Here is a 24842-nt window from a genome sequence, read left to right on the forward strand (position 1 = left end):
TTACCGATTCCCCCACTAAACAGAAAATCTCAAAATCCTAAATCCTAAACCCAAATGCATTGGTTTCAAGAAGAAGAAAAAAAATCCCCATACCAACTGCAAAAATCACCAACCATCTAGCACCGCCGCTGCGCCGCCCAGCCACTCCACGCCGGCGACGCTTCTGGACCAGCTGGTATGTCTCTCTCTCTCAAAACTCCTCTTTTATAGCTTTTCTATTTTTTAGTTTTGCATAAAAGGGCCGAGCTTTATTGTTTAAGAGAGAGTACTGTACAGACCACAGATCGAGATAGATAAACAGGGGTTTTTGTAGCACTTTGATACGGTTGATTGGGACCAATTTTTTAAAGGATTTTCGTAGTGCACTTGGGAGTTTTTTTTTAGATATGTATATAGATATCATATCAGGGGTAGTTTAGGAATACCCATTTTTGGTGATCCAAAATCACTTTTTCTAATTAAAAAAAAAAAATACGAAACACATTTATATTGGTTTCCGTTCTCTTCTCTTTCTCTCAGTCCCAACGACAACGTCAACTTCCTCCCTCTGTCGTGTCGTTGCAGGTACTACTCTTTTCTCTCTCTTGCTCAATTTTATTATTTGTGATCTGTTGTTTACAGTTGTAGATCTACTCACTATCGCTCTTTCCATTTTCTAATTTTCGCTTTTTTCAATTCATAGACAACTATTTTTCCTTTACTGGGTTCTTTTTTTTTTTTTTTGTTTTGTTTGGATGAAGTTAAACTTAGCTCCAAGAACTGAATCACAATTCACAAATGCCACTTCCATTTTATCAATTTTAAGCTGCTGCATTACTGGGACAATTTCGATTTAGTGTAAATGCTTGGCCAGTGTAGAAATTGGGCTAATGTGAGGGTCTTGAATTGTGTTTAAGGTAGTCAAGTTGAGAAAGTAGGCATTTCTGTTTGTTTGATGACAAGCTTTTCTTTTTATAGATTTTTACTTTGGGTTGTATGGGCACCGATTTGATTTGGCTGAACCAGAAATCAGTAGTGGTACAAGTTTTAGTTGTATGGATAGATGATTTGAACACGGTTTCATGGCATCAATTTTATTTCCTTAATTCCACTGCTTGGAAGTTAACTTATATATATATGGTTATTGCTCTTGGGCATGAGCATAAACTGGTTATATATATTACACAAAGTGTGATGTTAGAGCATTTGGCAAGTTTTCCTTGTGTAAATTAGAGTGGTGCAACTTTGCTTTGTGTCGAATCCTTGTTGCCCATATGAATCTCTCTCAATAAAATACGGAATGATGCAACATGCAATTAGGACCCTCTATGAACAGAATCATTTTGTTCTTTCAAGGAGAGAAGAGATCATGCATCACAAAAATAAATAATTGGATTTGGTGGGTAGTGGGTGGGATTAACACTACAAGTCTACAACACTTGAAAGGTGGGTGCATCATTTGGTAAAGAGAAGTGGATGTGTTATGACATATGATGCCAAAATGAAATGACTTTAAAATTTTGGATTTTTGTGTTGATTGGTATTTAGGGGGCAAGCTTTTGCACGGAATTTTTCAGTTCTTATTACCAGCAAAGATGGACAAGTCAAGCACCTTGGAATACATCAACCAGATGTTCCCTACAGGTTTGCTGGGTGTGTGTGTGCGCGCTAAATTTTGTTCCTCTTGTTATGTTATGCATATGTATTACAAACCAGAAAAGAGGATGTATGTGGGTTACAGAATGTAGCATAGGCTAGTAAAAAATGCATTCAGTTACATATATATGAATAGATGGCCTCTATAAGAGTATGAAAATCTCTAATATTAGATAATTTGGGGATTATTTTCTGAATGTAATCCTAGTTATCATCCTGAAAACATGATATGGGTTGGGTCGGTTGAATGGAATTTTGCAACTACCAGGTGGGAGTTGCTCATTGTTCGAAATTGTGAGTGAGTTTACAGAGTATATGTTGTTACTAGTTAAGTTTGCATACATGAAGAATTATTTTTAATTTTTGGGACTCATTGCATACTCGAGATCTTTATTATATAATTTCTAGCTAACTTATAATAACAAAATAAAAAATAAAAAAAATTACATCCTTTCTAGCTAATATATGTATCCTTATCTGATGCTTATCATGTTGACATTTTAAAATGTGGTGAATATTCAGAGGCATCTTTATCTGGTGTTGAGCCACTCATGCAAAAGATAAAAAGTGAGATTAATCATGTGGATTCTGGAATATTGGCAGCTGTTCGTCAACAGGTCATGATTTTTTCCTGTTTGTTTTTTGATGTCTTAATCTATCAATTATCAAAAGTATTTAGACTGCATTCCACTCTCGTTTGGGCTTTACCATTTCTAATACGGAGAGCTGAGGCTTTGGATGCCACTCACTTTTCTGTAGAATTCTAGACTTCTAAAGAAGATATAAAATGTGGAATTCGCAGAATCATTCAATTAGGATATTTTAATCAGTTGGGCAATAATTCAGTTGCAACTACTTTCATCTAACTGCAAAATGTTCATGCAATTTTAAAAAACATGATTATACCTTATTTAGTTTTTTGATGGCTTGGCTACTGTGACTTCAGAGTAATTCCGGAACCAAAGCAAAGGAAGATCTTGCTGCTGCTACGCGTGCGGTGGAGGTCTGGTTTTTAGATTTGAATTTTTAAATGTTTATTCAGATTATTATCAAAATTGGTTGCACTAATGAAGTTTATCTACCTTAAGCATTTTGCTTTACTCACATGATTAAGCCTTAGTAATGCTGTATTTTTCATTTCTTGTCTTATCTTTGGGTTGTCTATGTTTCCTTTTTTTGATATTTGTTCTATCTTCTGTCAAACAGGAACTCATGTATAAGATCCGAGAAATAAAAAGCAAAGCTGAGCAAAGTGAAACAATGGTCCAAGAAATATGCCGTGACATTAAAAAGTTGGACTTTGCAAAGAAGCATGTAACAACTACAATTACAGCTCTTCATCGTCTAACCATGCTAGGTTTGACTCTGATATCCTTTTATGTTTTGTACATGGAGTTTTCCTGAGAGTTTTTATGGTTCTTCTTACTAAGCTTGTCTGATTGAAACATAATGGATTGTGTGTGTGTGTGTGTGTGTGTGTTTTGCTTGAGTTAGATACATAAATCCTTTTTAATGGAAAAAAATTAATAAAACTCTATCAATCAAACAATGAAAAAGAAAAGAAAAGAATCTGTTGTTAGGAAGAAAATGTAAAGGCAGTTGCAATACAAAGGTATTTTTGTGGGGAGGGATGGGAGATGAATTTAAGTACCATTTGGTTGGTTAGGAATGTTTGTGAACCACTTCAAAATGGAGGGGGAGAGGGATAGTTTTTCTATTAAGTTTTGGCATGATCATTGGTGTGGTGGACCACCTCTAAAGGAGAACTTTCCAGGTTGTATGGTATTACACATAATAAATATGCTACACCGCCAGAGTTAATATCTTTCTTAGGGAAATGCTATCATTGGAATGTCAGTTTTAACCGATTGGTGGGAGTTAGGATCGGTTCTCTTTCATGGATCTACTTTATTCTGGTGTGTGGAAAGGGGAAGGGGTGGATAAGTTGGGCTGGAAACCTTCTTCCCAGGGGGTTTTTGAGGTTTGATCTTACTATAAAGTCTTACTATTCCCTTCTCAATTGTCTTTTCCTTGGAAGACTGTGTGGAAACCTAAAGTGCCAACCTCAGTTTTTTCCTATGGATGACGGAATTGGGTCATATTTTAACTAATGATAATTTACGGAAACGTCATCTTGTTATTATTTATTGGTGTTGTATTTGTAAGAGGGCTGGGGAGACCTGTAATCACCAACTTATACACTGGCCTGTAGCCATAGAGATGTGGAGCATGGTGTTTACACTGTTTGGGGTTTGTTTGGTTATGCCCAGTGGGGTCTTAGAGCTTCTAACCAGCTGGCCAGGTAAGCTTAGTAGGCATAGGAATGGGGTGATTTGGAATGTGATCCCTCATTGCCTAATCTGGAGCATTTGGCAGGAGGGGAATTGAATCCATGAGCTGAAGCTATTTTTCTTCCAAACTTTACTTGGGTGGACAAATGCATCGGGTGTTTCCAACTTTACTTCTTTGCCTGATTTGCTTGATAACTGTACTTTCTATGCATCTTAGTTTTGTTGTTTTTATGTTTTTGGTTTCCTCAGCACACTTCCTATGTGCTTTGGCCCTTTGTATCTAATTTTTCCTTTCAATGAATTTTTATAATTTATCCAAAAATGATTCCCCCCCCCCCCCCGCCCCCCAAAACAAAAAAAAGAAGAAGAAGAAGAAGGTTCTTGCATATGTAAGTTCTTACTTCAATACTGTTTTACATGGCATGACAGTCTCTGCTGTAGAGCAGCTTCAAGTTATGGCTTCAAAACGACAATATAAGGAGGCAGCTGCACAACTGGAGGTACCCTATTTGTTAGTAGATTTGTTGTCATCTCTACTGTAGGCCAAAGATTTCTTTTGATACTTCTTTAATCTTCTCTCGTGTTTTACTCTAGCTTGGTAATTTTCCACTCTCTAAGGGCATATTATTTTGTGGTACTTCAATGTCAAAAACTTAGGTTTTCTTTTTCCCGCTGGAATTGGAAATATAGTTATCAACCTTTTGGTTTTATTGTCAGTCTGTAACAGAGTATGTGATGCAGGACAGATTGTGCTTTTCTTAATTTGACCCAGTAAATTTGAATTTCAGCATTGTATTTGGAGTAATTGGTTGTGTTTTGATGTAGTAAAGGTTGCAGGAATGGCTCACATTTAGTATAATAGGAATTGTAGTCATGGAATTAAATGTTTTTTACGGGGTTTAATCTAGAAGCTCCAGGCTTGGTTTGCAGCAGGCAACAAAGTGGTCTAGTAAACACTATAATTTTTGTTTGTCATAAAAAGATAAAATTTTCACATTTATGAAGATGTTATCAGTATTTATTCATACAATGTTTTTTTTCCTTCTTAAAAAAAACAATTTAATTTTTGGTTCATGATGCTTGTCAGGCTGTGAACCAATTATGTAGTCACTTTGAGGCATATAGAGATATTCCAAAGATCACCGAACTCAGAGAGAAGTTTAAGAATATCAAGCAAATTCTCAAGTCACATGTGTTTTCTGATTTCTCCAGGTAATTTGTCGTTATGGTTCTTCCCATATTTAAGAACCAGTTTTATCTAGAAAAGCTGCATTCTTGTCATTTGCATTTTTCAAAATCTTTACTTATTACAGCATATACTTATTTAGACCTAGTTACTTAAACAAGATAATAGAGGAGGGAAGCATAAAATGGAAAGACACACGCGCTCATGTGCACACAGCCACTCTGATTAATAGATTCATATTTCATTTAAGTTCCTAATGAAAGAAAGAATTTCTGAGGGATAGTCAACTTCAGGGACATCCACAGTTGATTTTTTTATGTAAGTTGTGACAGTAAGAATATTGATATTGACAAGCAATTTTAGTTCTACAAGTTTTTCTCTGAAGTGTCTTCTTGGAATCATCTCCCCTTTATGCATCTTAAATAAACATAATTTCCCAGGAATCCATCTAGTTTTTGTTGCTACAAATATGCTATCTGTACTTTTTAAGGTCCTTCTCTGTTCCTGTTTTAATCTCAGCTTAGGTACTGGAAAAGAGACAGAAGAAACTAATTTGCTGCAGCAGCTATCTGATGCTTGCTTGGTTGTTGATTCTTTGGAGCCATCGGTAAGGGAAGAGTTGGTAAACAATTTCTGCAGCCGGGAGCTTACTTCTTATGAACAAATTTTTGAAGGAGCTGGTATGTCTTACTTCCTACTTAGTTATAGTTATGCTTTCTTTATGAGGTAATCACAGCAGATATTCATTTTATTTGAACTTTTCAATTTTTCTATATCATTAGAACTAGCTAAGTTGGATAAAACCGAAAGGAGATATGCATGGATAAAGCGCCGAATAAGAACAAATGAAGAAATTTGGAAGATCTTTCCTCCTTCATGGCATGTTCCTTACCGCCTCTGTATCCAGTTTTGTAAGAAAACAAGGTATGGTATCTATGCGTCTTTGACATCAAATCTTTTTTTTTTTTTTTTTAAATTAACATGAGTTGAGTGCTTCATGGATAGCTCAATAACTTTCACGATTTTCCAAACTTTACCATAGAAGCCAAAACCTTTTTAAATTTGTTAGCAGTTTTGAATAATATTTGGAAGAGAACACTTTAAAATATCAAAACCTGGGAAAAGTGATGTTTGGACATCAACATGGGTGTTGTCAGTTGTCACCTCATATTTATACAAAGTTTTGAGTCTTTTGACCTATTTGCATGAAGAAAACTAAATGCTTTGTCCCATTTGCTTGTAGTATAACATGTAATTAGAGATAAGATTTTTTCATTGTAATGTAGTGGATAGCACGTCGTTTCCTTTTTTTTTCTTCAGATTTAGTTTCATTTACATTCTTCACATTAGTTTCTCTTACGCGGGTTTTTACCAACACTGTTTGAAATAAAATTTCACCCTTTACCTTTTACTCACAATGTAAATGCTCTACCATTTGAGGTTTTTTAGACAATTTCCGGGACTCAGTGGCAACTGATATCCTGATTCGGACATACAACAAAGGTAGGTTTGTGGAAAGAAGTTTTGCTTATTCCAGCAGGGAGATCAGGTATAGGTTAGGGTGGTTTTGTTGTCTTGGCACAACCACCGAAGGGAAGCATGACAAATTAATTTTTATTGATGGTAACGAAAAAATTTATTAAAAAAGAAGCCAACCTGACTACATTGGGGATGTACTGTGGGGGCAAAAATCAAGAACAAAGATTACAATGATCAAGTAAATTAGTAATGGAAAAACACGTAAAATGTGACAAAGCCACACTCCAAACAAGGAGAGTATGGCAGAAGAAAGACTTAATGGAGGCAAGTTGGAAACAATGGTGACCCGTCACAACTAATGGCAAAAGCTTTGGGGAACCCATATCAAGGCAGGAATGGAAATTTGGGAGGGAATAATCAAAGGAAGATTTAGTGGTATGACTTGTGAGATTTTGGGAAAGAACGGAGGTACGATAGAAGGATCTGGAATTTAAATTTGAAAGGCAAAAACTATTCATACTGAGGTAGGGGAACAGGCTTGTGACTTCTAAATTTTGGGTCCCCAGAACCATAGTTGTAATTAGTAAAGCCCATAACCAGCCTATTACGGAAGCAACGGTTCAAAACACATGACTTAGTCTGGTTGTTAAGTGAGGGAGGGCTATTTTTAGCACCAATCAACATCAATAGGGGTGCCTTAAAGATAGTGTTTTAGGCAAAACGCCAATAGGTTAGTTGTTCAAGAACCATTTAAATTTCCGGTTGGAGACTCTAGGCTGGGGCTGGAACTTGACAGTACTTTGTAATTTATCTTAGAACATAACTTAATTGAGCTACCTATAGAGAGAGGGGTGTATACTTGGTTGAATTCCACTACATTAGTCAGTTGGTGCTGCATGTGTAGGTACAGTGGGGAGTCCATGGACCATTTGATGTTGCATTGTGATTTTGCATATGCTTTGTGGACTTGTTTTCTCAGTATTTGGAATCCAACGGGCAATGCCAAGAAATGTGGGTGACCTGTTTAGTTGGGGCAAGAATATTTTTTTTGTTTGGAACTTAGCCCCTCTGTGCTTGTTGTGGACTTTATGGAGGAGAGAAATCATCGTATTTTTGAAGACGTGAAAAATTCAATGGTTAAACGTACTTCACTAGATCAATATATGAGTGGTCTCATATTTTGGGTCATAGTACTACTCATTCCTTTGTAAATCTCCTTGATTCTGGTATCATTTTATTTGTAATTTATTCCTGTTGTGCCTTTCATGGATACCATATGTATACTGTACACACCCTGTGTACACTAGGTAATTGCTCATTTTTTTATAAAAACTTTTTACTTATGAGAATAATCCATCCTTTACACTCATACTTTCAAGATATTAACCACATCTAGGCTTTTGAGGACTATCAGATAATGATTTCTACTCTAGGGTAATATCATGTAGAACCTATTTTGTGATAAATGGTTGTGTTTTCAGGAAACAACTTGAGGAGATCCTTGATAATATGAAGGAAAAACCAGATGTTGGGACATTATTGATGGTAAGCCATATTTTTAAACACTTTTTAATGATGGGCATAATTAATACTACTATGGCCTGTTTGTTTTTATTTTTCAAGGTATTTTTGATTTATTCACTAATCAATTATTCAACCTGATTGTGAGTTTATTGATATCTCAATTTTTTAGATAAATTTAATCTTTTCATATATTTTTCCATTTTTCTTCAATAAGGAATTTTATGACATCCTTAGACTAACCAAATGCTATCTTGAGCTTAAATAATAGATTTAATCAATTTTTAAGGTTTGACTACTTGAAAAATCCATATTGAACAGGCAGACAAATTATTTCTTAATTTTTACGTTTACATGAGGAGTGAAATATGGTATAAGATTGTATTAGATAGTTTAATCAATGAATGCGTTCTAATTTGTAAAAGTGCTATTTTAACTAATTGTTACAGATACTTTAATGCATCTGCGGATTTAATTAAATTAACTGATATTCTATCATGTTTTCTTCCACAACTTTGGTTCGCATCCTTTTTGGATTCACCTTATGTTACTGCTGCTTGCAACTCAACTTAATCTTAAAATTGGTTCTCAAATGGAATTTGAAATATTTGTTGTCCCTTTGCATATAATTTGATTAGTTTACTAGAAATCTTCATTGAATGCACTTTAAGAATTCTTTGACATTGCGGTTGAAATTTAATTTTTATGGTATGTTTTTGGGGCCAGTTGGGCTATATATTTGAGATGTTTATGCAGCATTTGCCTCACTAAAATATTTTTTCTTTGCATCCACAATTATTCTTTGACAATACCATTGCAGATTTACAAGCTGCAGGGGTGCATATTGGGCAAGCTAGCTTGTACCAATCCCTGCCTAATTCGAACTTGGGCAGCTTGGTTTGGGGTCTTTTAAGGTTAGGTTTGACTTGGGCTCAGCCAGAAATAAGTTCCATCTAGGTTAGAGTTGAGGTCCTTGAACCTGAATCCAGCACTTAGTTCAACCCATAAGCATAGCCCTTTAGCCAAATCAGTTGATGTAATACTTTTTTTTGCTAAGTGATGAGTATTAGTGATGTCAAAAGAGTTCAGGGCTTGGTCTATCTGCCCTCCCTGCCTCCAAGATGTTGATAGGAAGAATGGAGATGAGAAGGGCCTTGAAACTATTACTTATTAAAAAAAAGGGCCTTGAAACTATTACAAAAAGGAGCCCAGGAAGCAAGGACATGGGCAGCACAATTGGCTTGTCTAACAACAGCTGAAAAAGAGCAAAAAATGAAAGGAGTGTCGCCCTCAAAAATAATCTTGTCCAAACCCAAATTATGTGCTGATGATACTGCTAATAGTGCAGCCTTAGCTTCAACCCTTAATGGATCTCCACTGACTTCAATACCTGTCCATGCATAGATACATTTCCTTAAATGATCACAACACACTGCAGCAAGGAATAGATTGTCTGGCCTAATTGCTGCATCAAAGTTGATTGATTTTAAACCAGCCAGGAGGGGGTGGGGACCAAGGGGTATGAGGTGGTTTTGTGTTTTGGTTGTTTGTGAATTCCCAAGCTTGGATGTGGAAGAGAATTTTTTTGTTTATCTCTTGTGCAAGCTGGGGGGGGGGGGGGGTTGATGGGGTGGGACTGATTGGACTCTTGTTAAAGCTTGCTCCTTTGGAACCAAATTTGGTCACATATAACAGCTGCAAAGAGTAAAAATTTTGGGGCCTTTTCAAAAGAGAGGGAGGAGGGTACATGGATTTAGCAAGAGCATGATCCGGGTGGAGAGGCCAAGAAGAGGAGAGCCACACTGATTGAACAAAGGGACATTGTGTGAATAGGTGGAAGGCTATCTTGCTTTCTCCTTTGCAGAAGATGCAGGATTGGTCCCTGGATGTCATGTGAGTTGAAGAATGGCTTTTGTGGGAAGAATGTCCCATGCTATTTTTCTGAAGAATCACTTTGAATCTAACACATATTTTTGCATTCCAAAGAGAATTCCAATCTTTTGATATGAGGGGGCTGGTAGTATTAGGAGTTGGGTTTGGGAAAGTGAGATATGCAGATTTTGTTTTGAATTTTCCTGAACTGTTTGGGACCCAAATGAATTTATCTTGTGATTGTGTTGGGGAAATGTGGATATTACGGATTTTTCTGGCTGTTTGTGAGTTGAATACTGGAAATTTTCTGTCCCATTGGAAGGAATTGGGGTTAATGAGGTCAGACACTCTATGGATGTCATAGCTTGGTTGTGGCGGGTTTGGAATTGGGATGAATCCATCAAGTGAGGGAATATAAGGGTGATCCCGAATAGGTGTGTCTACCATTACCAATTTTGGTGCATATACCTTTCTTGATGATGAATCTGGAATTAAGGATTCCTTTCCATTGCCATGAGCAATTGGTGGTTAACTTGCCTTGCATGAATGGGGTGCCTTTCAAATATTTGTTGTTTAGAGGGAAGCCCATTTGTGCCTGGATTCTGCGGCCATACTCCACCTGAGTTTGGTTTGTTTATATTTCATATCTAGATATTTTTACTATTTCTATAACAGTATAACTTTGGTTTTTTCTAACTTGGGTTTTTTCTATGAGTCTCATGTTTATGATGCTTCTGTTTAAGGTTTGTGTTTGAAGTATATCAAACTTAATCTTATATAGTTGCAATTCTTTGATAGTCATTAAAATTGTATTTTCTCATTATGATTAAACCAATCAATTTCAAAGTAAATCAGTCTTCATTTTATAATTCTTTTTAGTAACAGAATAAAAATTTATGTTGTAATTTATAATTTTGGTTTGGATTTAAGTTCCAGCCTTGCCTAAACCAATCCCAACTGGACCTGAAGATCAACCTAACCCAGCCTAGTATTAGAAGCTAGCCCGATTCCAAACCCGGTCCCAACTTTTTATCCAAGTTGGCTTATGTTGCGTGGAATGGGCTAAAGGACAGGGTGGCTTGGCCAAGCAAATTGTGCCTGGTTAAAACCTTGAGTTGGCCTCCAAACTGGACCAACCGGCCTAGTTGCAGCCTTATTTATTTTTTCTTTATTGGTAATTACAAACCTACGACTCCATCCTCCACCTTGCTCTTACAAGGGGAGGAGGTGCCATTTAAGATAGAGCATTGGCAAGTTGCAAAGTTGATTAGAGTACCTATCATTTTTTCAGTACCAACCACAAATATTTTGATTTAGGATTATTGATTCTATCCCATATGAGGTTCCTTGTACTTTTTAGTTTTAAGTTGTATTTGTTACATCTTTTGTCAACATTAATTATTGAAGGACATAAATGCAGATCTAAACCAAATCACTAACATCTTGCAAAACTGTTATTAAACACTTAACAATTTGTTATTTTGTCTAGAAAAACTGAATTTTAATCTAAATAGCAGTTCAAAATTAGTTTATTTTTCTGGAGTAGTTGAGAACTATACTGAACCTAGTTCTTTACTTGCCAAGCACTTGCTTACTATGAAGATGCATGCTTGAGACATCTCTTTGTCTATAGGTTTATTGTGTAATAATCATAAACTGTTTGGAGAAAGAGTAAATTCCCTTTTGGAAGGAAAAGTCAAGGAAGGATAAAAATGGACTCTTTGGCTAGTAATTTTCAGATGCCCACACAGTTTCTACGAGGCCAACTAATTACAAAAGCGAACATAAATTTCTACTAGTCCTACCATCAACAAACTCAAATGTTCAATTGCCCAATTTGAACTGCTAAGGAAGAAAACAATAATTTTGGATTAATAAGGTGCTTTAGGTGATCTCTGTTGTTGAGGTTATGTGGAATGGAAACCTTAGATGGGCAGAAAGTTTCTATTGAACTGCTGCATCCTAATTAACTTGAGTATTTGCCTGAGAAACAATATTTATTGTAAATGCTTGTAACTTGTTCTTTGGTGGTGTTATAAATGAATCGAAAGTTGGCTTCTTAAGATTCACATGGAACCCCCCCCTCTCTATCTCTCTCTCCCCTTTGTTCATCCTCTTTCAGCTCTTCACTTTATTTATTTGATAATAAAGATGCATTTTATTGCAAAGAGACTACTCTATGCACAAGGAACACAGAGGTTGCCTCTTCACTTTCCTTGCAAGACAGGGCACTGTGTCTAGGAAACCAAGTTGTTCCCCATCAGTTTTGCTTAAAATGATAGTTGTAATGATAAATATCACATGAAGCGTTCATTATAAATTGTATCCTGCAACCTGTCCCATGATCATTTTTAATTTATTTTGTCTTTTTTCTTACATTGACGTTTTCCATGCTGGGGTCTTGTTTTAGGCACTACAACGTACTCTAGAATTTGAGGATGAATTGGCTGAGAAATTTGGGGGAGGAACTCGTAGCAGGGAGATAGGTAATGCGATTGAGGAAATTGGTACAGGCCAAAGTTCTAGTCAAAGCATTTCAGATATTCGAAAGAAGTATGAAAGAAAACTGGCTGCACATCAAGACAGTGGGACTGAAGTATGCATAATAATTTGCTTACTATTGCTGTGTAAAGTTTGTTTAGTAAAAATCTGGAACAATATTAGAATATATTGTCACCTGTTATTCCTTTTGATATTTCTTTGACAGGAACATGATCGGAATAAAGATCTGTCAGTGCCTGGAGCTGGGGTATAATTATCTGTTTATCTTTGCTCTTGCATGTAATTTATTGATAGTATAAGCATTGCTATATAGCTGAAACATATCTAAGGTCTCCAAATCTACATGCTGCATTCGGCTTGAATGTTTGTTCAGTCATATTCACCTCTTTAGTATATATCCATCCAAGTGATTTTAATCATGGATAGGATTTTCTAACCTAGCTACTTACATTCCTAGTGCATGGTTAGTAGCCCTGCAATCTCTTTAAAACAAGTAACATGAAACTTGACTTTGAGAAAGAAATTCCTTATATTACATTATTGTGATGTTAATGAAGACACCTTATCACATTATGATATAGTCACTAGAGTTGCAATGCTTTGGTAATTAATTCCTATTTGCTTTTCCAATGGAAGCTCTAAAGCACTAGATGTACTAAAATAGGTCTAAGTGCTTGGATGTGTCATGTTCTAATTCGTAGTTCTTAGTAATTATTGTGGAAAGGACATTCATACATGCCAATATTTTTTTTAACAATATAGATCATGCAAGTGGGATTAATCTAGGATGGTCTTCTCTGAATTGTGCTATTATAGCTCCTCTGTTCTTATCAAGGGTATTCTTGTTGGTCTTTTAATTCAGCACTTCTTATTGAGATTATAGATTTGGTCTTCTTTCTCACTTTTAGTTAGTACAGATGAAGCATAGGTCCTGAGAATTATCTGCACTGTTTGATTTGGCAGTTCAACTTCCGTGGAATTATTTCATCTTGCTTTGAACCCCATTTGATAATATATGTAGAACTGGAAGAGAAGACACTAATGGAGAATCTAGAGAAACTTGTTCAGGTATTTTGATTGTACTACTTTTTCACTACATTCTATGATTTTCTTGTGCTTATTTTGTTGATTTTTAAATTTTTAATTTTTTTTTTAAAAATAGGAGGAGACGTGGGATATTGAGGAGGGAAGTCAGAATAATGTATTATCAAGTAGCATACAGGTAAAACAACGGGACTTTTTTCTGTCATTTTTGAAATTGACATAATGCATGGAGCAGCATTCCAAATTTGCCTCTTATAGGATTCCTGAAGTTCCTATCCCAGTGAGTACCTCAATTATTGTTCTAGGCATTGCCCAGCGCATCCACAACCTGGAGAGACCTAAAAGCCAAGGCCCACTACTTCAGATTATAGTTACTATTCAATTTAGAGCAATTTCTATAGCTATTTTATATTTTTTTGTAGACTCCCTTAAACTCCAGGTAGATCTCTGGTTGCTGGATCTATATTCAATTGTTTAATATCTATTTTATGATGTGGAACCTCATGGAGGCAGGGCCCTTTGGGCCCACCCCTAGGGAGTAAACCACGGATACATGACCCCACCCACTAGATTCATGTATTAGGTAATCTAAGGGAACTCCTAGTGGGGACTGAACCTAGGATGTTTGGGTCTACAGTTTATCCTAAGCTTCCAACCACATGGCTGCACCTGACAGGTATTGTCACCTAGGATGATTGCCTGCGCAATGAGCGATTGCTGCTCATTTCGCTGCATTTATAGCCTCCTAATGCGAGTGACTTTCTCCCTTTTTGGGATTTCACAGTTTGCTTCAATTCTTCCAATTCGTTTGGTTTTGGATTCAATCTGAAGTCAGCCCTAGAAGATGGAAGGTAGAGGTTATTTTTGTAATCCAACAAGTGGGATTTCCCAAACCCTAAACCAATTAGAATAAGGGTTTCCCTAGTCAACTAGAATTAGGGTTTATCATCAGGCCAAGAAACCAGTTGGTTTTTGGTATAGACAGGATTTGAACTCCAGATCTCTTATTCAACAATAAGAGACGTTACTAGTTGAGGTAACTCCAACCAACCCTAGGTGTTGACTTCTAGAGGTTTTGTTCTCTATTGCTTGGTGCTGACTCAAACAAGCCAGTGCTGACTTCTAGGTTTTCTATCCTTTATTTTTCAGTTCTTCATTTTTATTGTTGCGTCGTTTTGGTTTTGTCCTGCATCACTTACTCATTGCATTATAAAATTTTTTTAAAAAAATGTTCTCCTCTTTAGATCACATCCTGTGATCCTACTAAATTGTATGGTAGCATCTGTGCCATCCCTATTTGTGGTACATTGGATAATGCCTAAGACAGTTGTGGAGGTGCTTACATGCTAGGAAAGGAAGTTTTGCTGTGATGATAGCTGCAAGGTTTAGAGTTCAGTCCCATTTTCTATTATGTAGACATTTTGGTGATACTGTAATAATCAAAACTTTAACAATATTGAGCTTAATCGGAACCACTTAAGTCTTTATCTTAAGATCCTTGTTACCTTGTATAATTGGGCAAATGTTTTGACACTGTATTATTAAATAATAATAAAAATGCAAAAGGCACACCTTCTAAATCTGACAGGACAAGTGTTCTAGACAGCCTTCATTGTAAGTCTTCCTTGGACTCCTTTCTTTTTTTAATCTTAGATTGTAACATCTAGGAGAAATCTGCATATACCCCCTGCTGTTCTCCTTAAATAAAATTTGTGTTAATAATAAAAAAAAAAAGCTGGGTGTTTCTCAATGGTAGTAACTATAGTCCAGTGCAGTTGCTGCAATATAACAACTTCATTTTGATGGATATATTAATGGATTAGAACAACATTGAATATTCAGGATGTTAAATAAAAGATCAGAGAGAGAAGGACTAATCATTAATGGATTAGATCCTCATATTTTGCCAAAATAACCTGTAGACTCAGTAGACAATTTGCTTCATGCCTTTTGTTTTGGATGCATCCATAAAAGCATGTCCTGTCTTGATAGGCAAGTAGAAAAGCTAAATAGTTTTTTTGTTGTGCATTGTCTTAGTATACCTTTGTTGTCTTTTGTAGTTATTTCTTATAATCAAGAGGAGCTTAAAGAGATGCAGTGCTCTAACAAAGAACCAGACATTATTTAATTTGTTCAAGGTGAGTTCTTGAATTTATTATTTGGTACCATTCGTGGTCTGTTGTCCTTGTCTTCTTCTGTTTTTTTTTTTGGTTGAGACTGGTATGTACTCTATGTCGATGATGTTAGTCATCATAACATAGAATTATTTTTTATATTTTAATTGTGGTCGTGGTCAGCATGAATTAAGTACTCTATTTTTGCTAAGCATGAATTAAGTATTCTGTTATCAACAAAATAGGTGCTCTTTATGACTCCCTTAGGATAAGGACACAATAGGGTGGAGCATATGATGAGGGTAGAGGTCATGGGTACTAGATGCCGCAGGTGTCTGCTTAACTTAAAATTTATAAAGAGTTTGGCCCATCTTTTCCTGGTTATCTTTGTAAGTTACCAATGGGCTCTAGGGCCTCTAGCTCAACTAGCTCCTCCTCCCATTATAAATTCTGGGTGGAGGGAGTGGTCATGTTTTCAACACCCATTGATGCATGTGTAACTTACATGTTAAAAAAAATCTTTGAAAGTTATCCTAAGAATTTAGATGATTATGATTATGTGCTTGGACTAACTGTAAACCTAGAAGTCTCTGGTTCGACTCCTAACTGAGGCATTTCATGATTTACCTAATGCCTGCTCAGTGGGGGTGTGCAGGCATTTGGGGTTTGCCCCTCAGGAGTGGTCCCATTGGCCCATACCTTGAGGGGTTTCCTAGTAAGAAAAAAAAAAAAATATATATATATATATATATATATTATCTCATTATCAAATATTGATGAAAACCACTTTTAAGACAAAGGTTTAGTGAAATCTTAAGAGTTGGAATCCAGGGATTCTTCTTGACAGATTTGTATTCTTTTAAGATACATTCATTCCTATGGACCATGGCTTTGGGGAGAATCTTGACCTCCAATAATTTGAGGAAGCGTCAAGTAGTTGTGATAGATTGGTGTTGCATGTCTAAGAAAGATGGGGAGACGATTGATCATTTACTGTTACATTGACCTCTAGCTGGAGAGCTGTGGAATATGGAATTTTCATTAATTGGGGTTTCTTGGGTTATGCCAAGAGGCATAGTGAAACTCTGGGCAGGAAAATTTAACAAATTTAAATCTGCGGTGATTTGGAGTATGATTCCTCATTGTCTTATGTGGGGTATTTGGTGGGAGACGAATGCTCACACTTTTTAAAGAAGTGAGAGATCAATCCATGATTTGAAGCTTTTTTTCCTCCCGACTTTGCTTTAGTGGGCTAATTTTTAAAAAAATTCTTTGGCTGATTTGCTTGATAGTTGTACTTCCAATACTCTTTAGTTTTGATGGTTTGCTGGTTCCTTAGCAGACTAACTGTGTGCTTTGGTCCCATGTATTTTTGTTTCCTCTAATTTGCAATGAAGTTTTATTACTTATCAAATATATAAGAAAAGGAGGAGAACAATATGGTGAGCCAATTCACCTCATGTCGGGTTTTTTACGAGGGTCATTGTGAAGGGAAAAAAAACTCTTTAACAATTGACAATTTGTGGAAAAGGGGCATTATTATTCCGGATTGATGTAGCATGTGCAATTCTGACAAGGAAACTATGGACCATCTAGTCCTACATTGTAGAGTGGCCAGAGAGTTTTGCAATTTTCTATTGAGCCTTGTAGGTATGAGTTGGATGAGGCCTAGCAGAGTGACAGATCTATTAATCAGCTGGACCGGTCTATGTGCTAAAAAGGAACATTCAAAAATTTGGGTAGCTATTCTGTCTTGTTTGATGTAGATTATTGGAGAGAGGATTTTTTGCATTTTTGAAGACTGAATGCTTGGTAATCCTGCTCAGGTCACAAATGGTGGGCATTGGGCAATATATTTGAGTAGGAACAGCCTGCTTCTCAGTCCCTTGCCTTTGATTCTAATCTTTTGTCTTTTTTTTGGTAGTTTGTATCTTGGCTGACCTGCTTGGTTTCTTCTTTCTTTTTCTGTAAGTGTCCCGTAGTCTACTTCTTGTGTACTTGGGCCTCATCCAACTTATCTTATTTTTAAATGAATTTCTTATGCTACTGATAAAAAAGTGTTAATAGAAACATTAGCAACTTATACGTCAATAAGATATCTAGAAACAGTTCTGGATGCTTTGATGTGTTAGTGGGTTTGTAGACATGGAAAGTTTAAAATCAGTGATTCTAATTTGCCATTCTTGGTTCCAAAATGCTTATACTCATACCAAAAGCACTAAAACATGTCTGCTTATCTCCATGTTTGTGCCATGTATGCTCTCCTGCCTTTTTATGTATATGCTTACTGACCCCATGCATCATGGCTGTTTCCTGAAGCGCAAAAGCGTGGTGCTTTAATTCACCAGTTTGCAAAAATCATGCGTGTCTTAGGGTTAAGAGGATCACACTTATACAGATTCATGGATCATATTAATGGTTTGGGTTGGTAGCCTGTAAATAAGGATATTTGCTAATGGATGTTTAAAACTAACCATAAGGATATTTGCTAATGGATGTTTAAAACTAACCAGAAGAAATAATTCTATTTCAAATATGTTTGTTGTAAAACTGAATCTTCACCAAAATTGGCGCAGTGACGGGAAAAAAGAAATTCATTAATACTTTATGCGTGCACGCACACACACACAGCCTATATAGGAGTAATATATCCAAATTTCAAATAATTTTTTCTCTAGATACAAAAATAATAAGCAATGCATAGAAATGATCTCAGATTAAGTGCAACTGAGACTGGAATGGTATGGTTCTATTATTACAATGGTAATATGTGTGGTTTATATATATGGAATATAACTTTGAGCCCTTTTCTACTTTAGGTATTTCAAAGAATTCTTAAAGCATATGCGACAAAACTTTTTGCAAGACTACCCAGGGGTGGTACAGGGATTGTTGCTGCAGCCACGGGTATGGATGGACAGATAAAGGTATTGGCAGACCTTATTTATCTTCATGATTGTTTCAAAACTTGTTTATTTTCTATAACAGAGACTTATTTTATCTTTTGTTACGCATGTGATTATTTCGAGCAGACTTCTGACAGAGATGAAAGGGTGATTTGTTATATTGTAAATTCAGCTGAATATTGTCATAAAACAGTAAGTTGGTTCCTGAATTCATGGTACTTGTAATTCATGGCTGAATGTCATCTTAATTTATGCATGTATGCTATCACTGATTTTGTAACTGTTAATTTAACCAATCAAGATTCTTTGAAAAACAAAAAGCAACCTTCAAGATTCATCATGTTTCCTCAAAACCATTTTCTTTTCTTACACTACTAATCTGTCTTTGATTTCTATATAGACTAACCTATAGTTTAATGATAATGCTTGTTCTCACACTGTAAATTGGTTATTTTTTCAAAATTTTAAATCCATGTGAAGATCCTCTTTGGAACCTTTATTCAAAGAATTGAATTTGTAGTTTATGAGCTGCAAGCATGTTTCCAGGAAATGCATATAATATGATATAATCCCTCGGAAATTAGGACACCACATTACTGGGGGTTAGTAGTGGCTAATTGTATAATTTTTCCATATACTTCTATTGTATAAACTTTTAGATATTATGAATGCTGATGTGCAGTCATTAAAACTTGGGATTTTTGACAGTCTGGTGAATTAGCGGAAAGTGTTTCAAAAATAATCGACTCTCAATTAGCAGATGGAGTGGATATGTCAGAAGTGCAGGTACTGACTATTCCATAAATAAATTATGCCATTGATGTTCTTCTCTTCATTTCTGGATGAGTAATTCTATTGTGCAGGATGAGTTTTCTGCGGTTATAACAAGAGCATTGGTAACCCTAGTGCATGGCCTGGAAACTAAATTTGATGCTGAAATGGCTGCAATGACACGTGTTCTGTGGGGTACCCTTGAAAGTGTAGGCGACCAATCAGAGTAAGTACATTAATGAAAATTTGAGCCTTAAGTTACATTGCCTGACAACTTTCGACAATTGACCATATCCACCTTTTTGCAGGTATGTTAATGGCATAAATATGATCCTCACAAGTAGCATTCCTGTACTTGGAAGCCTTCTTTCACCCATTTACTTCCAATTTTTCTTAGACAAGGTGATTATGAGGAAGAAGATAACATCTTAGGTTTTGATGCTCAGCATAGATCTTGGTCTTATGAAGTTTAAGAATCGTGCATGTAGCTTTATTATATGTTTTCTATTATTGATAACTTATTTATACTAATAATAATAATAAATTATTTCTTTTTAAAAAAGAAGATGATACCATATTGATCTATTGATCAAGAAAAAAAAAAATGGTACCTTATGGATATGTACAACCAACTTAAATGTCCTACCTTGTATCTTACCAAGTTCAATCAGATATTCTGGTTTGTGTGGTTTGTTCGAAGATCATGCCTCTATAGGCTTTATGCATCCTTGATTGTGCAATATTTAGTTGACTACTAAACTTTGTGCCTATTCAGTTGAATGGCTTACACTTTTTCAAAGAATCTGTCTTTCAAGTTTGTCGGCTCAATATTCTAATTTCTTTATTATTCCATGCAGCTTGCATCTTCTCTTGGTCCTCGATTTTATGCAAACATCTTTAAATGCAAGCACATATCAGAAACTGGAGCCCAACAGGTATGGGCTATTTTCATTATTTATTTCTGTTCCTTTTTTGATAAAGTGTGTTGGCATCAAGAAAGACTTGTTTTAAAGACCTTATGTTTCAAGGAAAGTAAAGTTATATCTTTTGGCTGGTGGGTTATTTATGAATGATGCCCCTTAAATTTTAATTCTAAGGAGGTTCTCCTCATGTTCAGGGTATATGCTACTCGTGAGTCACATGTGCACTTTGAAGTTTGCATTATTTCTACTATTGGGTGTGATACACTATGCATAACAGTCTATTTTTCTTAAAATATTTTAGTTGCTATCACTTACTCCTACACTGCCCAGTAGCTCAAGAGTTGTGTAATATGGTGTTCACTATTTGGGGTTCTTTGGGCCATCTTGTGTAGTGTTGTGGAACTTCTAGCATGTTGGTTTGGCAAGTTTAATAGAATCAGAACTAGGGCGCTTTGGGGAATGATCCCTTGTTGTCCTATGTGGGTCATTTGGAGGGAAAGAAATACACGCACCTTTGAAGGGAATGAAAGATCGATTCATGAGCTGAAGCTTCTCTTCTTTAGACTTTGTTTGAAAGGGAAAATGTTTTGGGTGTTTTTACTTTCAATTCTTTGCCTGATATGCTTGATTTTTGTACTTTCATTGTTTTCTTTGTTGCCTCTAGCACACTGCCTGCGTGCTTCATTCCTCTCTATTTTTTTACCTCTTTTTTCAATCAAGTTTATTACTTATATAAAAAATAAAAATAAATAAATCATTCAAATTACCAGAAAAATGTTGACTATGTATTTCACTTGTAAATTGCCTAATTTGGAGCTGCTTGCCTAGACCTTCAGTATTCTTCGCATTCTTTTCCATTGTTTTAAAATTCTTAGTTCCATAGTATGAACAAATTCATGAGAAGAATGTCCTTTGTATCTTTGATAAAAAGCTTTTTGAAAAGTTCAAATTCCCCCTTCCCTAACTATCAAATTATCAACAAACAAAAAAATCTATTTTTTTCTTGAACGTAATCTTGTGGTTGATTCATGTAATTGTCATGTAAATGAATGGTTTGATGTTTTTGCAGATGCTATTGGACACTCAAGCGGTAAAGACAATTCTTCTAGAGATTCCTGCACTTGGTCGACAAGTGAGTTACTGCTTTTCAATAAATAACTTTCATGTATTTCTCCCACATGATAGATATGGAAATTCATGTTTGGTGAGAAAGTTTATGTTTGTTGCACTCAACCCTTCTCTTTTATTATTTTCCCAATTAAATATCATATTGTTATATGTTCACTTTTCTAGAGTGAAAAATGTTTAATAATTCTTGACTACTACAGAATTTATAATATCTAATTGATATTCTGATTTAAATTTGCTTCCATTATATTCCATTACAACTATCCACTTTTGTGGGCAACATTCTAATCCAGATAATTCTAGAAGCTCAACTCTATCTTTGCGAGGTTGGCAGATTTTTTTAATTTGGCTGCTAAGCATTGTAGCTCTCATTTGAAAATTCTGTGTACTCGTGTAAGGGCAGGAAATTGATAGTATAGATCGACTGGTTATTGTACTTATTCCTTTTCTTTTTTGATAAGTAAAAATCTTTATTCAATAGAGAGAGAAAATTACATCCACTGTACACAGGAAGTGAACATAGGGTCTGAAAAATCAAGACAGAGTACATAAATCTAAGAATTCCTGCAGATTAGAAAAAGAATGGCCACTCAGTACAGCCATCCAGTCATACAGGATCCATAGCAATAACAGCTTCACATCTGGAATCAAGCACTTAACTCCTTAAAAAATTCACTGGTTCCAGCTTCACATCTGGAATCAAGTACTCAACTCCTTAAAAAATACACTGGTTCCGTTCTCTCCATGTAGTCCACATCACCCAGAGAAAAGCATCCCAAATATCCACATAACAATGCCGACCAAAACCCTCCTTTCCAACATTCCATCAAAGCCAATACATTCTAAGGCATAACCCAAGCTCCCAAACATGCCAAAAACCATAGACTACACATCATGAACAAAAGAACAATGAAGCATCAAATGATCAACAGACTTCTGACTCAGCTTGCACATACAACAGCAATCCACCACACACGACTGCCTTTTACAGAGATTATCTATAGTTCAAATTTTCTCCATAGCGGCTGTCCACACCAATCCACCCACTCCACCTGTACTCATTCATTTAAAAACATGGCCTCTGATTGAGTGAAATGGCAAGCAAACTTGTGCAGCTGACTTGGAACAACTGGGTTAATATTTGTCATGTGATTTTGTATGTAACAGCACTGACTATTCATGAATGTTTTATAAGTATAGACAAGAAAACGTATCATTACCATCTGCAAACTATTCCAGAAAGTTGGTTTCAACTATCGGATAAACATCAAAGTATTGCATTCATTTGCTGTGTTTTCTTTGACTACATATGATTGTTTGCTGGAGTGTATTTATTGTCTCCTATTATGAAAAGCAAACCTGTTAAATATTTCTTGTTATTCTTTTTTAACAGACATCAGGTGCTGCTAGCTATTCAAAATTTGTAAGCCGTGAGATGAGCAAAGCTGAAGCACTTCTTAAGGTTGGTTATATATTTTGCTTCCTGGAAAGTTTTAGTTTTATTTTCTGATACAAATTTATGTATATTCATTGTTCAGGTTATACTGTCCCCAGTTGATTCTGTGGCGGATACATATCGTGCATTGCTGCCAGAAGGAACACCAATGGAGTTTCAGCGCATTCTGGAGCTAAAGGTTATAGTCAATTCTCTCTGTTCTTCAATATATGGTTTAGGCATACACTGCTGGCTGAATGATTGGTTAACTCATGTACAGCGTCAAGCACCACCTGCTCCCCCAACACCAACCCCCCCCCCCCCCAACAAAAAAAAAAAAAACTTGAATGGAGATAGGTCAAAGCCATGAGAGCTGACTCAATAAGACTACTGATGGACTTGTGAAACTATTGGGGTTTTCTGAATCCTTGAGTCGTGAGTCTAAGTTGTACATAAAACAATCTGCATGTGGACATGTTCAAAACAATCTTCATGTGGACGTGTTCTTAACAATTGAATTTGTGTACCCCACTGTCTTTTAATTATGCTGGTCAGTTTACCAAAAATATTTTAAACTTCTCTAGGAGTGTTAGGTGCTGGAGTTAAATATATACCTCGAATGAGTTATGCTTTTATGTAGAATTAATTTTTGCATGGCATTTGCAGGGCCTTAAAAAAGCTGATCAGCAAAGTATACTAGATGACTTGAACAAACATGGGCCAGGGATCACACAACCTTCCGTGGTACCATCAATTGTCCCAGCTGCCCCTCCTGCCCCTATAGCTCCTGCAATACTCAATCCAGCTTCACTTGGACTAATTAGTTCCCGAGAGGATGTGCTAGCCAGAGCTGCTGCACTTGGAAGAGGTGCAGCTACAACAGGGTTCAAGAGGTTCCTTGCTTTAACTGAAGCTGCAAAAGATCGGAAAGATGGGCCCTTCAGAAAGCTCTTTAATGCTTGACAGCATTAGAATCTCATTAACGACAGTTTTGGTACTAGTCACTGATTTTTTTTTTTGTGGTAATTTTTTTTTTTGTTTTATCACTTTATGTCCAGCAATAACAAAAACAATAGTTAAAAAAAAAAAAGGTCTTGTATTACTTTCTCAATGATGTAATAAGAAAATGCTTATTCTCATATATGGAGGAATTTGAGTTTTTAAATCTCTTGCCGATTCCACTCTCCCTTTGTCACTGATCTGTTCAACTCTTAAGAATTTATGGACTTTCTTTGGTAAATTGTCACACGTCTTCTGATAGTGCATGTTATTAATAGTGGCATCTTTTTTTTCAATCTTGTGTTGGCTTCAGAGTTTGCTCTCTTCTAAGAACAATGTTAGGGACAGCATTTTTTACGATTTTTTGACTAGTTGTGAAGGCTTTAAGTTGTGATTGGAGTATTATTACTTTCACATGAACCTACCATGAACTCCACTTTATTTACCTTCAAATTCCTTTCCTCAAGATGTTCAACCTAGGACCAATCAGATCAATGGAAAGAGGTATCTATTGGCAGTAGAGTGGTTCTCTCTGCACAAGGTTTCAGATTGGATCTCAAGAAACAGTCTTGTTGATCAATCATGGTTGGAAGTTCGTTGAAGCAAAAATTTGAAGTTTTGGTGTCAAATATCGTAGTCATGCTCAGTGCCCAAGCGACTGGCTAAAATAATAGAAAGAATGATAGTTTACAGTTTCCCAAATGTTATTTTCATCATGTTTGGAAGTTTATAAGTTTATAGAAAACTGGAATGAAATCATTTTTTTATAGATAAAAAATAATTGGTGTATATTTTCTCTAATGTATTTCAGAGTTCATATAAGACTGAATAAAAAGTAAAGAGATATATTTTACTACTATATCATTCCCACTTTATTTGTCATTTTCATGATATGAAAATATTGATATTTCACCTTTATTTCATTAAAGGAATAAGTACTTTTCATTTTTGTGAGGAATGCTTACAAGAACATATAATGGAATTAGGATTCTCTACTAACCATCCCATTCCAAGCCAAACAAGTACAAGAACATAT

At 35.8% G+C, this 24842-nt stretch overlaps 1 protein-coding gene across 4 annotated transcripts; it reads left to right on the top strand.

Moving 5' to 3' along the window:
- Positions 1-11: 11 nt before the first annotated feature.
- Positions 12-23975, top strand: LOC115983836 (vacuolar protein sorting-associated protein 53 A). 4 transcript variants are annotated; one of them, XM_031106664.1, is made up of 26 exons: positions 12-175; positions 520-564; positions 1528-1623; positions 2158-2252; positions 2582-2638; positions 2842-2992; positions 4356-4426; positions 5014-5138; positions 5632-5792; positions 5895-6036; positions 8073-8136; positions 12395-12580; positions 12692-12733; positions 13450-13554; positions 13649-13708; positions 15591-15668; positions 18464-18571; positions 18677-18742; positions 19259-19336; positions 19414-19547; positions 19630-19723; positions 20179-20256; positions 21314-21376; positions 22766-22834; positions 22911-23006; positions 23474-23975. In XM_031106664.1, exons 3-26 carry the CDS (start codon positions 1575-1577, stop codon positions 23768-23770), a joined length of 2469 nt encoding a protein of 822 aa, XP_030962524.1. In that variant the 5' UTR covers positions 12-175; positions 520-564; positions 1528-1574; the 3' UTR covers positions 23771-23975. The 4 variants fall into 4 exon arrangements, with proteins under 4 accessions (XP_030962524.1, XP_030962526.1, XP_030962523.1 ...); XM_031106666.1 differs by lacking the exon at positions 520-564; XM_031106663.1 differs by lacking the exon at positions 12-175 and having other exon boundaries at positions 461-564.
- Positions 23976-24842: the final 867 nt, after the last annotated feature.

This window comes from Quercus lobata, chromosome 4, assembly GCF_001633185.2.
Source record: "Quercus lobata isolate SW786 chromosome 4, ValleyOak3.0 Primary Assembly, whole genome shotgun sequence".
NCBI classification, from domain to species: Eukaryota; Viridiplantae; Streptophyta; class Magnoliopsida; order Fagales; family Fagaceae; genus Quercus; species Quercus lobata.